Source organism: Haliaeetus albicilla, chromosome 13 (assembly GCF_947461875.1).
Source record: "Haliaeetus albicilla chromosome 13, bHalAlb1.1, whole genome shotgun sequence".
Taxonomy (NCBI): domain Eukaryota; kingdom Metazoa; phylum Chordata; class Aves; order Accipitriformes; family Accipitridae; genus Haliaeetus; species Haliaeetus albicilla.
In genome coordinates this window covers 22,103,096-22,115,339 of record NC_091495.1, presented here as the reverse complement: position 1 = coordinate 22,115,339, position 12,244 = coordinate 22,103,096, and the positions used below count along the sequence as shown (strand labels likewise).

At 42.8% G+C, this 12,244-nt stretch overlaps 1 protein-coding gene across 5 annotated transcripts in view; it reads left to right on the top strand.

The window, feature by feature from the left end:
* Positions 1 to 12,244, top strand: part of CMTR1 (cap methyltransferase 1) — a 46,342-nt gene that overhangs the window by 3,979 nt on the left and 30,119 nt on the right. The window contains exons 3-8 of one of the 5 annotated variants that reach the window (XM_069800392.1): positions 580 to 1,321; positions 2,479 to 2,540; positions 3,390 to 3,479; positions 4,632 to 4,739; positions 5,734 to 5,945; positions 7,817 to 9,172. In XM_069800392.1, the coding sequence (XP_069656493.1) occupies positions 580 to 1,321; positions 2,479 to 2,540; positions 3,390 to 3,479; positions 4,632 to 4,739; positions 5,734 to 5,945; positions 7,817 to 7,856 (1,254 nt within the window). In that variant the 3' untranslated portion in view covers positions 7,857 to 9,172. Of the gene's footprint in view, positions 1 to 579; positions 1,322 to 2,478; positions 2,541 to 3,389; positions 3,480 to 4,631; positions 4,740 to 5,733; positions 5,946 to 7,816; positions 9,173 to 11,743; positions 11,958 to 12,244 lie in introns of those variants that run through there. The other 4 variants (XM_069800391.1, XM_069800393.1, XM_069800394.1 and 1 more) reach the window with 4 other exon arrangements.

Below are 12,244 nucleotides of genomic sequence, written 5' to 3'. Positions count from 1 at the left end.
TGCTGTTTTTCAAAACTATTTCTTGAGTTAGTGTCTAATTTAAAACCCCTTTTTCTGCTTTGAATATTATCTCTAGAAGAACATTTTCTTTCTTGTTTATATTCGCCCTGTATTTATGGAGAACTGTCTCTTTTTTTTTTTTCTTTAAGCAGTATAAGCTATGCTCCTTTTTCTTTTCTAGTTGCTTCTTGAATTTCAGGTGCAATAATTGTCAAGAATAATTACTGCAATATTCTATGTTATCTTCTTTTTTTTTGTTAGTTCTTATTACTGAAGCTTTTGGGTAGTTTTTTTCCCCTTAGAGTTCATTCTTTTCCTTCTGCACAAGCACATATATTAATGTTGTTCTTAGTGCTTGTACACAAAATCTGTAATGCAGGAATAATGCATGGTAGATAATACAATGCATTAACTGGGATACTAAGGCAATACATTGGATATTGCAAGGTTTATTTAAGGAGGTGGCTTGCTCTGATTGCAACACTGAAGAGGTTGGATATGTTTACAGTTGCCAGAAATAACTTGCAGAGGCCTCTCTGAGTGCATATTAAATTTTGCTGATTCTCTTTTCATTTGCAGAGTCTAAATGGAGTCTGGCTTAACAAACAGCGCCTGGATCCCTCAAAAGCCTATCCTATCGCTGAAGGAGACCGTATCCAGTTGGGAGTGCCTTTGGAAAACAAAGAAACTGCTGAATACGAGTATGAAGTAATTAAAGAGGAATGGGAGAAAATCAGACCATTTTTAGCCCAAAGGAATGACCTAGGGAAAGCTAAGAGTTCAAGAACTAAACGTAAATTTAGTTTGGAGGAATTGGAGACATCTGGATCAGAAGGCCCTTCAAACTCCAGATCCAAAAGAGACAGAGTATCCTGTGACAATGAACCTTTGGGTAAATCATGGGGAAGGGCAGAAGAGGCCAAACAGTTAACAGACAAGATGGATGTCAAGCTGCCTTTTCCTGGACCAAGTGAGGAGGATAGTGGTCCAGCGCATAGTAGCCCTGTCCACTCTGAGAAAGCCATGTCTGTCCCCCATAAGGACCAGAAAGGCTCTGGTCTTGCACAGTCATGGACTGGCTTGGAAATGGTGAGGAAAACTCTAGTAGATATAATGAAGTTAAAAGTCAAAGTGCAGGAGAAGCAGACAGCGGTTCTGAATGTGAAGCAGAAGCGCAGGAAGTGTGCTCAGAAGGAGATCCTGGCAATGGAGCAGGAGCTGCGGGAGTTGCAGGACCAGCTGTGCATGGAACAAGAGCATCATCAGCAGCAGGTGGAAGAGCTGGAGAGGACATTCTCTAAAGAGCAAGAGAAGCTAGAGGTATAATGGTGGTAGTCTTTTTGGCCTGTGTTTTCTCATTTTTATGGAATGCCTAATAGAAGACATTGATCCAAAATAAGATCTTGAACCATACAGTAACACAAATAATGTTTGTGTGAATTACTCCTGTTAAAATTGTCATGGAAGTATTTCACTTCCAGGCATGGGTACCAAAAGAAAGTGCAGAGACAGAAGGGATCGGGCTCCATGGGGAATTAGGAAAAAGGCGCAAAATTTTAAAAATTTTAACAAACAGGTTCATTACAGCAAGATAGTAAAGCATTTCAGTTAGTAAAAAAGCATGTTTTTGAATAAAAAAAAAATCAAAAGTCTCTGCCTGATCTCCTGTGGTTACAGAGAGGACAAGTTGAAAAGTATTCACCTTAAGCGTGAATTTCTCTTGGTATATGGCTGAATTAATACCCAGTTTGCATAGCAAATCCATTCCTTTTCCAAGCAAGTGAGTTATTGTATGCCTTAATCCCTGGAGGGAGGGAGGTTTTTTTTTCATATTTCAAAAAACGTTTCTTGCAATCTCTAAGTGCTTTCAAGCAGTATGTGTATGTTAAGTAGCTTTTTTAGATAACAAACTGAAGTCTTTCTATTTGAGTTTGCTCAAAATATGGTTTAAAGGAAGTAAGAATTAATTTTGGAGTGAGTTTCGTAATTTATCAGTTCCTTTAAAGTCTGCTGCTAAAGGCAAGATACCTGTATGAGAAGTACAGAAAGTCTGGAGTTGTATGCTTAGGCACAACGGGAAGTTCAGCTGGAGCTGTAAGTATGTCTGACCTCTCTGAATGTGCTCAAAGATAGAGTTGCAGCTTTTTCTCATGTTTAAGCTGTTGCTGACCTCTTTGGTTCTACGAACATGCTGGTGCCTTTAGAGCTAGAGTAATGTGGAGGTGTTCCAAGTATGTAACTGTAAATGATATATCCATTTTAACTCTTCACAGTAAATGATAGCTCTAATTTCTGTCGTACATGTGTAATAATAGAGTGGGACATCTCGGGGTTTGCTGAAAACCAGCGTTGTTTCTTTAAGCATATCCTCAAAAGAGAGTGTGCAAAGTAGTCATTTTCTGTCCCTTGCTTTCTTCAAGTCTGTGTTTTTTGTTTTGTTTTTTTTTTTTCTTTTTTTTTTCTTCCCCCTCCCCCGGGGAATAAAGTGGCAACATGGGGAGGAGAATCTGAAGGAGCAGCTGGCCCAGGTCCTGCAAGAGGCAAGTAGTTATGAGTCTAGGTTTGGTCTAACTGTGTAACTAAGATATGTAAATCTTTCTCACTGCTGTGGCCTCTTGGTAGAAGACGAGGACTTTGCCTTAGGTGCAGATGGGATGATCTTCATCTATAGACTAAATTTCTGTCACAAAGTGGCCGACCTCGCTTTGTGGGAGCTGTTATTTGCCAGCAAATATTGTGAGAATATGCCCTCAGATTGAAGGCATTAAGTAGCTGCCATGTTTTTTTGGGTTTTTTGTTTTTATTTTTTATTTGAATTTGGTCTTTGGGCTGGTGGGCTTTTTTGTGAGGTCTGTCTGCTGGGTATCTGTTTTGGGGTAGTTGTTTTGGCAATTTTAACCAGATGAAAAAAATTTCACTCTTAGTTAGGAATGTTTTTGAAAGAGATTGCCATGCACTTAGGTTTCCTAGGCTTTTTCCAAAAGGCCTTTCCTTTTGGAAAGCTAATCTGAAAACAGCTTCAGGTAATCCTGCATACAGCGACAGGTTTTTGTGATCCTTATGTGTCAAATACCCCTTGATACTCAAACATTTCAGATGCACTCAAAATGGTGACCGTAAAATCTAACTGAAATGAAAGAGTAACCTGGGGGGGGGGAATGAGAAGTGTCATGACACTGGGAAGGTCATAAATAACTGGCACTACATTCCAATTTCAAGTTAAGTCTAAACTGCCTTAGCACCCCAATTCATATATACATATGTTACTCTTTTAGAAAAGAGGAGATCAGGGGAAATGAGTACACTGAACTTCATGATTATGGCCATGTATATTTAATAGGATAGCTTATAATGGCACTCTTATAATTTCTGGGATGGTATTGTTATAGCATCATGCTTTGATGGAAGAACTGAGCCGCAGTAAAAAAGATTTTGAGGAGATAATTCGAGCCAAGAATAAAGAACTGGAAGAAACCAAGGTAAGGAATAACTGAATACTCTAGTTTATTCATAAGTGAAACATGATATGCTGCAGCAGAGGAAATGGTTTATTTAACATTTGTCTTGAGTGTACTTTGCCTCCCATAGTGAAAAACTCCTGTATTTTGATGTGGCAGCTGACTCTAGCTTCCAGGATTGGGAGAGGATACACCATGCCCTGTTCATAAATTAGTGTTGAACAGTCCTTACTAGATCTTTCTCAATCATAAAGAAAGCCCAGAGCACCTGAACTGTGTGTTGTGCAGAAGTGGGCCTATTCCACCCTTTCTTAAAGAGGAAAAAAAAAAAAAAAAAAGAGAGAGTGTTTTGAAACGTGAGGTGCTTCATTTTCAGTTAAGAGTGCATTCAAGTAAAACTGCAGTGTTCCAGCAGTCCTACAAGGGAGTGTGGGGTTAAAAAAACATGGGATTTGAATAATCAATGAGATAAGCCACATTTCTTCCTGCTCTCGACACAAGGTGATGAGTGGAAAATAATTAAGGAGATCCTTTCCTGTGTCTTACTCCTGGAAATTATTACATTATCCACCTCTGGCTGTTTGCTTTGTTGTTTTTTTTTTAATGTTGTCTTTGCAAGTCTTGCTGTTTCAAGTATAGCTTCAATAGGAAGAATTTCTCTGTTATTTTTAGAAGATAGACCAGGTACCTAGGAGCCTAATTTAACACCAAACAAAAAAAAAATATTGGGCAGTTAAATGCAAGGAAATGTTTAGAATTCTTATGCTTCCTTTTTTTAATATTTGAGGTATTTTTCTCTTTATGTAAGACCTCAAAAGAACTCTTCTGTTGACTTAAGCCAAACTCATGCCAGGAAGAGGTTGAAAGAGATTATGAAAAGATTGATCCAGTTGGTAGTTTCTTTAGGCTGAAGGGAATTTTGGTAACAGCTGCTGTTCTTGCTTGTAAGTTCTCTACAGCAGGTGGGAATATTCTCAATACTGCTGTGACTACAAAGAGGAGAGAGGTTACAGATCTGGGTATATAATAGACACAGACTTGACATGTGGAGACTTGCAGCTGTAAGATTTTCTACTCGTACTACCTTCCCCTGCACATGCACTTCCTGCCAATATTATATTGGGTAAAACCTTGTTCTTTGTTGATACATGACCATATGTCCTTTTCTGCTAGGAGGAGAAGGAAAAGGTGAGAGCCCAAAAAGAAGAGGTGTTGAATCAGATGAATGACGTGTTGGAGAATGAGTTGCAGTGCACTATCTGTTCTGAGCACTTTATTGAGGTATGTTTAAACTGGTATGGGTTTGCCAGTAAAGAAGAGACTTGAGAAGCTTTTCCTACTTCTATTAAAGCAATATTCAAGCTTATTTCTTTACTTTGTTAGTTTAACGGTCCCAACAGACCCACAGTGAGTTGTGGGTAAGGTTTGGTCCAGAAATCCATTCTGTCTGCCCTAACTCTTCTTCTGGGCAGCAAGTTCAGCTTTAATGCCTCTACCTGCATAGAGATGAGTGCTTAATCCTAAGATGCTTATAGGCTTGCAGCAGTTCTGGGTGTTTTTGAACTGGTGCTCTGAGCTGCTGCTGACAGCCTGCCTGAGGAAGAATGATTTTGTAGTGGACCATGCTTTAAGTTGACTAGAGCTGGACTGCTTCAGGTTTAGATATAGGAAGAGGTTAGTAAAGGAAGGGAAGTGTAGTGTTCAGTCAAGTCCTGAACCGTTTATGTTGTTTAGATAAACTCTTTGAGAAATCGGCCTGCTTTCATTTGATTCTAGAAGTGACAGACTATGCCTGAAATGTAGACTGTTATTTCTGTTTGCGTTTTGCTAGAACTTTGGTTTCATTACATTCATTTCTACTACAGGAAACCTGATGTGTTAGCCTTGTTATAATGACTTAAGAGCTAGCTGAAATGTTAATTTCTGGTTTCTCAGTAATTTAAGATGCTATTCTGCAGTATCTGAATTTTTCCATAATTTATACTTTTCAAATTGGGGAAACTTATAATAGAATTACTTCTTTTCATCTGTGTTTCTGACTTGCTGTGATCTACTGTGAATCCATTAACCAACTTGTAAAGCTTGTCTGCAGTCTGGCATGGGAGAGTTTTTGTGTGTAAACCCTACAAAGGCTAAAGAAAAGGGGCTTTGGGCTCCTCCTCGCCCTTCCCTTATGGAAAGTGTTCATCTAATATTTTTCTGACTTCAGTATTTTTTTTTCTTGACAATGCTTGTGAGAGCACGCTGATAAGTAACCTTCCTTCAAATTCCACAGGCAGTCACTCTGAACTGTGCGCACAGCTTTTGCTCTTACTGTATCAATGAGTGGACGAAACGTAAAGTGGAGTGCCCTATCTGCAGGCAGGAGATCAAATCAAAGACACGCTCTCTGGTGCTGGATAACTGCATTGACAGGATGGTAGAAAAACTGGATGTGGAAATGAAAAAACATCGCCTGACCCTTATCAGAGAGCGGAAAGGTGAGAGGTGGGTGGATGTGGCATGATGAGTACAATCTCTCATTCCATTTATTTTGTACATCTTTGGCACCTATATACCAAGGAGATGCTCAGGGAATGCAACAGAAACACTAGAAAATAAATTTTAAGATATGTTGTGTAACTAGTTTTACTGCACAGTAAAGTAAAATTAGTAAAAAGTTTGGAAAAAGACTTCGGTATGAATTCCGCAGTCGAGCGGGGCAACTTAACCACACTAAAGGTTATGCTGTTTCAAAGAGATTGCTAAATAAAAGCAAAACTACATAGAATGGGCCTTGAAAAACTTACCAGGCACCTTTTGATTAACTATTGACTACAGCATTGCAAAAACTCAGCAGAGCAGTGCCTGATGAGAAGCTCTGAATCCTCTTCTGTGTGCTAGACTTGTGCAGGAAATCTCTGAAAGGAACGTTGGTGTGTGTCGTGTAGGTGTATGGCTGAACTGGCAGTTGCTCTGCCATGTTAATTTTTGTGGAATTAAAGCCACTGTGGCTTAAATGCGTAGCCTCTTGCCTAGTTGTAGCTAAAAGACTGTGCATGACAGTGATGGCTTGAAGTAAAACTCCAGTATGGGGTATTCCTATTCTTGCTTCCCTCTTCCAAGTTTGTTTCTAGAACGCTTGACACTGGTATCTAGGTGCTGAAATGTTGAAGTCTTTTCCTGCTACCCCTTAACAAATTCTATTGCTATGTTCCCTTAAGTAATTGTCTTGTTTTCCCCTCAGAGAAGTGAGTGCATGATCCTTCATTTTGCAACGCGTGAAGCCTTTTACCTAATGAAAGGTGTTTTTGAAACATTTCACATTCTCCATGGTGACACAGAATGACATCGCTAAGCAGTGTTAGTTCAAACCTGAAATTATAACCTATTTAACCAACTCAGTCTGATTCCCTCAGAAAATGCTACACTGCTCAAAGGCTGTCCAGCTTGGCTTTGTGAATTGCTTTCACCTCTGCAGAACTGACACTGCTGTTCTGTAATATGCACCTCTGCAGAGTATGCTGTAGCACTATTGAAGTGTCTCATCAGGTAGCTAATGGTGATTAGATGAAGTGGTGCCTTCATTGGAGCCCACTTCATTTCTGTCTGTATGGTAAACCAGTAGTCTTCATGCTTGTTTGAACAAAAAGGAAATCAGCTCATAGCCTACCTTCATATGCGATAGATGCTCTAATTATATAAATGACTATTAGTAGGAAATCATTTAGCTTCACTGTGACACACTTCAGGAGGAAGGATGAATTGTTTCTGTGCAGTCTTTTTATTCAGTGAAGGAGACATTTTGATTGAGACAAAGATAATCATGTGTCTATTTAAACATGAATTCCTACGAAGAAACCAGCTGAAAGAGAAATAATGATGCAAGTGGCACTTGAGAAGCTTAGTCAGAGCTTCCCAAGGGCCTTAGCAGAATGGGCACCAGTGGAACAGCTTGCACTCTTTAAATGTATGGAGATTTTGATGGGGCTGTAAGTGTCCTGAACAACCATTACTTGTTTGAGAGCTCCTTAGCACATTTTGTTCCTTCCCTCTTACTTATCTGGCAAGGCACTGTAATAGTTAGCCACTTCCATTGCCAACTGTGTGCCAGCGAAGGGATGGAGAATGTCTCCTCATTTGTGCTCTCTTAACAGGAAAAGGCATATAGGAAACTTATGAAAACAAACAGACAAAAACCCCAACCCTTTGTCTTTTAATGCTGAAAATGGAAAAGAAAAAGGCCTATGCCCTGCAGCTTGAAAGAACTATTGCAAACCGACAATGAGAGACTATAAGTTTCAAAGAGAACTAGTAATTTAGCATTTGTGGGTACAGTGGTCACTGTTAACTTTTGTATCTGTGTGTTTCGAATGCAGAGAAACAGAAAGTGTTGGTGAAACCAGCCACAGACAATGACAGCGGTGTCATTTCTTCCATCTACTCCATCTTGTTGATGAGCAGTTGTGACAGTGAGGATGGTGAGGAGGATTCTTACTATAATGAAAGCTACTACATTCTCTAAACACTGTTACTGCAGACTCATTTGCCCAGAACCAACCTAATGGTGTTTGGTTGACTACTGCTGAATGAGTGGACTGGACATCTGGAAGGAGAGGGTCTATGAAGAGGCTGGAGCTAAGAACTAGCAGCATTTGGAAGAAGGACCTTATCTTTTAAATGAATGTACAGAAGCTTGATCTCTAAAAGATAATTGGGATTGTGAGAGAACAAACTGCTGTTATGCTGGATGGTTGACATACAAAACCTAGGCTTCCATGATTACTTGTGACCTGCTTAGTGTAATGTAATAGTTTGTATGCATCACTGCCCTTAGTGAATGACATGTTTAAATGTGTACATCAGCTTCCCTTATTTTAGGCAGCAGAGGGAATGGCCCAAGCTACTTGAGAACTTGGCCATCCCCACCAGCAGGCAGGACCAGTGTATCAGGGAAAAGTGCCAATGTGGGTTTTCCTATTGAATTTCATATGGCAGCTAGAGTCATCCCAGGCCTCTGGCAGTAAAGGTAACAAAGTGTGGATTATGGACCCTGTCAGCCTTAAGTGCTTAAACGCATTGTAAGCTGAGCTGCTGGCCATCAGTTTGCTCTGTTGATGTTACTCATTTTCTGTTAGATAGGGATGGAGAAGATAAAAGCTTCCAGAATTCCTTAGCTAGTGCTCTTTTCATGTAGTATCTTTGGTTTGTTCCCTCTTCAGGCTTTTGCATAAAGGGTTTTAGAATTGTGAAGCAGTGCATCCAGAAGTTATTAGCAACGACTTCAGAAACCACATATAGTTCTTGTTGGCAGCAGAGAGGAACCTTTGCCTCTTCAGAAGTGCTGCTGTCTGAATTAGTGAAATGTCCTGTTGGCAGGGTAGGAAAGCAGCATCTGTAGACAACCACAAGGCACAGAAGGAAGCATTTAGTTTTATTGTTTACAAAACATTGCTGTTGAGCCGTGGGTTGTACTACCCTCACAGCATATCACTTATCCCTAAAAGACTGAGCAAGTCTTGCCTCATCCTGTCATTAATTTTTCTGTGAAGTTCCATTTTCAGTGGCATATGCTTTTGACTTTGCTGTTACATGAAAAAGACTGTTTTACACTGTGAGAAGAGGATGGGGGAAGCCCTTCTCATCTGTAATATTTCTTTGGCTATTTGTAGGTACTTTCTTGTTTCTATGTTTATTTTGTTTAAGAAGGAAAATATAAATCCATTTCTGCATTAGTATTCCTTGGTGCAACCACTGAGATGAATGTTTTTCTCCTAGTTGTCTTAGATTTTTTGAGAAAACACAGACTGTCTCACTTCATGTTTTGATTACTGTAAACAGTGTGACTATTTTAAAGTTATTTGAAAGGCTTCTGTATTTGGGAATTGGTAAAAGACAACCCAACTCTTCAAGGCTGTGGCTACCCTAATAGACATAATCATACCTCTTGCCTTCTTCCACTACAAGAAAGATCCCATTAAAAAGGTGCATGAATGATGATGCTGTCCTAAGGAAGTAGTGCATTCTGACAGGTTTGATTGGTAGGACTTTAAACAGACGAGGTAGGTCTGATCTGCGGGCCAGGCAACTTTCTTAAAAGAAACCTTACAGTAAGATTTTGTGAAGGAGTCATTACATCTTGAGTTTTCCTCTTTCCTTTTTAATGTTAATTTTCTGTGTGTGCTCTAGAAAGTTTCTTTTGTGAACATCATGCTCTCTAGGATGTCTGAGAGGAGGGTTCCTCAAAACGCTTGTGAAATAGGCTGACATTGGAACAGGCATTCCCGATGAAGAGGAGTAGGAGGAAAATACTCTGCTTACCTAGGACTGCAAATTCTTCTACTGTGTATCTCTTTCCTGTTGCTGCGCTTTTTTTGCTCATTTCATTTCACCAACATATTTATTTTGTTATGTTGGTGTTTATGCATATTGCAGAGAAGGATAACGCTTCTCCTAGTAATGTAGTAGTTCTTTGGTGTGATTACTGAGTGTGTCCTCTCTTCACTAGAGTATGAAGAACATAAATGGTATACCAAACCATTTCCACTGTTACCGGTAGGTGCATAGTGTGTAAAGGTCCACAGAGAGAGGTTAAGTAATAATACTGTTCACTTGCAAAAGCATTTCACTGACAAAAGCAGACCTCTCCTCCCAGTTTGCTAAGTTCATCAGTAAAACTACTATCAGATACAGAGCTGATCACCTGACACTTCTGTATGTCTAGTCAACTGTTGAGCTTCTGGAAAAGATGTCCATATTTGTAATACTGTGCTCTCCTTTGGTCTAAGGTCTGGATCCTTTCTTCTACTTGATTGTGCAGCTGAATGTCCCCTTGGAGATGTCATGCCTGGAACTGTTACCTGTTTTGGCATGGCATTGAGCACTTTCAGTCTCTCATCCAGGATTTAGGTTACAGGTCTGAGCTAGTCACAGTTGATGCACAGCAGGCTTGATGCAGGTTCAAGACTTGCTGCTTTCCGTTGGAAGATAGCTGTCGTGTAGTGTGATAATCAAATGCTTTCAGAGCAATATATTGTTTATCAACATCTGCAGGAATAGTGGGGAAGGAGTGCTAATGGATTGTGGAATGGGACTATCACAGAGGGATGGTGTGCTGTTTAATTCCTGCTGGTCTATGGATTCCAAGACCAGTCTGACAATTGCTTTTCTGTTGCATGTGTAATCTACCACATTAGTGCTTGGTGAGCCTTAGCAACAACTGTTATTTACCTTTGCAGAACACGTAACAGGCAATTTAATGATTCAGCCATGCCCGCATACCCCTCCCCCCCCCCCCAATTTAAGTGTTTTTTTTCCAAAGATATGCTCTGACTAGTCCATGTTTTGCTTCCTGGTCATAGTCCTTCCTACTGCCAATCCCTTTTGCCATAACTTCATGTATTTAGACACGTACCTTACAGCAACTATAGATAATCATAAACTACACTTCCCAAATAGTATACTACTGTCCCTTGGTGCTGCCGTGTTTGTTTTGGTTTTTAAGACTAAGCATTTGTGCTTGTGTGCTGAGCGTACAGCCCCCTGGCTTTCAAGCTTAATGCAAAGCACAAGACAGCTCAGTTAGCGTTTGAAACCCTCATGACAAAATAATCTATAGCTATGTATTAGGCTTTTCTTGTGTGAAAAGCTTTATCATCACTGGCTTTACAGAACCTGTTCTGGCTTCACTGAAGTAGCGGAGCTGTAGGTGATTAATGGTATGAGGTGCCTGGCGCTGAGCAGGCTATAGGCTGTCCTGTAGGCAGACAGCTGCTTCGGAAACCTGCGCTGCCTCCAGCCAGCACGGCCGGGCCGAGCCGGCAGCGCGGTGGCCGGCAGGAGGGACCGGGTCGTGCGGCCGGCGCTGCCGCGGGGGTGCCCTTAGTAGGTAGGTCTCCTTCAGAAGCACAGAAAAGCGCCGTTTTTCTCAGAAAGTGCCACTTTTAAGGCAGTGGCCGAGTTGTTAGTGCGTTAACACACTTTACATACATTTTTATATACAATATAGTTACAAAAACTCCGTATGTATAACGTTTTCCGTAGAATTTCAATATATTTTCACCCCTACCTCACCTCCACCGCGAAGGACTGAGGCCGCCAGCTACCTGCTTCCCTAGAGAGCCGGGCCCTGCCCGTGGCTCGCGGCGAGAGGCGGCGGCCATGCCGCGGCCCCGCCGGCGTTGCTTAGCGACCCGAGGGGGCCTCGCGGAGGGGGCGCCGGGCCCGCGGTCGGGTTGAGGCTGCCCGCGGCGCGCCTGCGGGAACGGGCCCCTCGGTGCTGGCGCGGGCGGTGCGTCACTGTCGCGCGCCGGCGGGGAGGGGAGGACCCGCGGGAGAGGGCGGGGCGGCGGCGCCTCCGAGCGGGGAAACGAAACCGCCGGTGGCGGCGCGGGAGCGGGCCCGCATCTCTTCCACCGCGCCGCCGGGGCCCTCGGGAGCGGGAGCCGAAGCCGAAGCCGAAGCCGAAGCCGGTCCGAGCGACCCGCCTGCCGCCGCTCCGCCTCCTCCTCCTCCTCTTCCGTGAGTGCCGCCCGGTCCGGCGGAGCGCTGTCCGCGGGCCCTGGTCCCGGCGCGGGTCAGCGCGGGGCGCGGCTGCCGGCAGCTCCCGCGGGCTCCCTGCCGCCTGCCCTTCGCCTGGGGCGGCGGGTCCGCGGCTCGGCCCGCCGCGCCCGCAGCCGCCCGCCGGCTCGCGTGGCCTCTGGTACCGGGAGCGGGGGGCTGCGGGGCCCCCGGTCGGGCGGATCCTCGGGGCGGCCGGTGCGGCGTGAGCGAGAGGCTGGCTGAGGAGCGGCCCGCAGGCTGCCGTG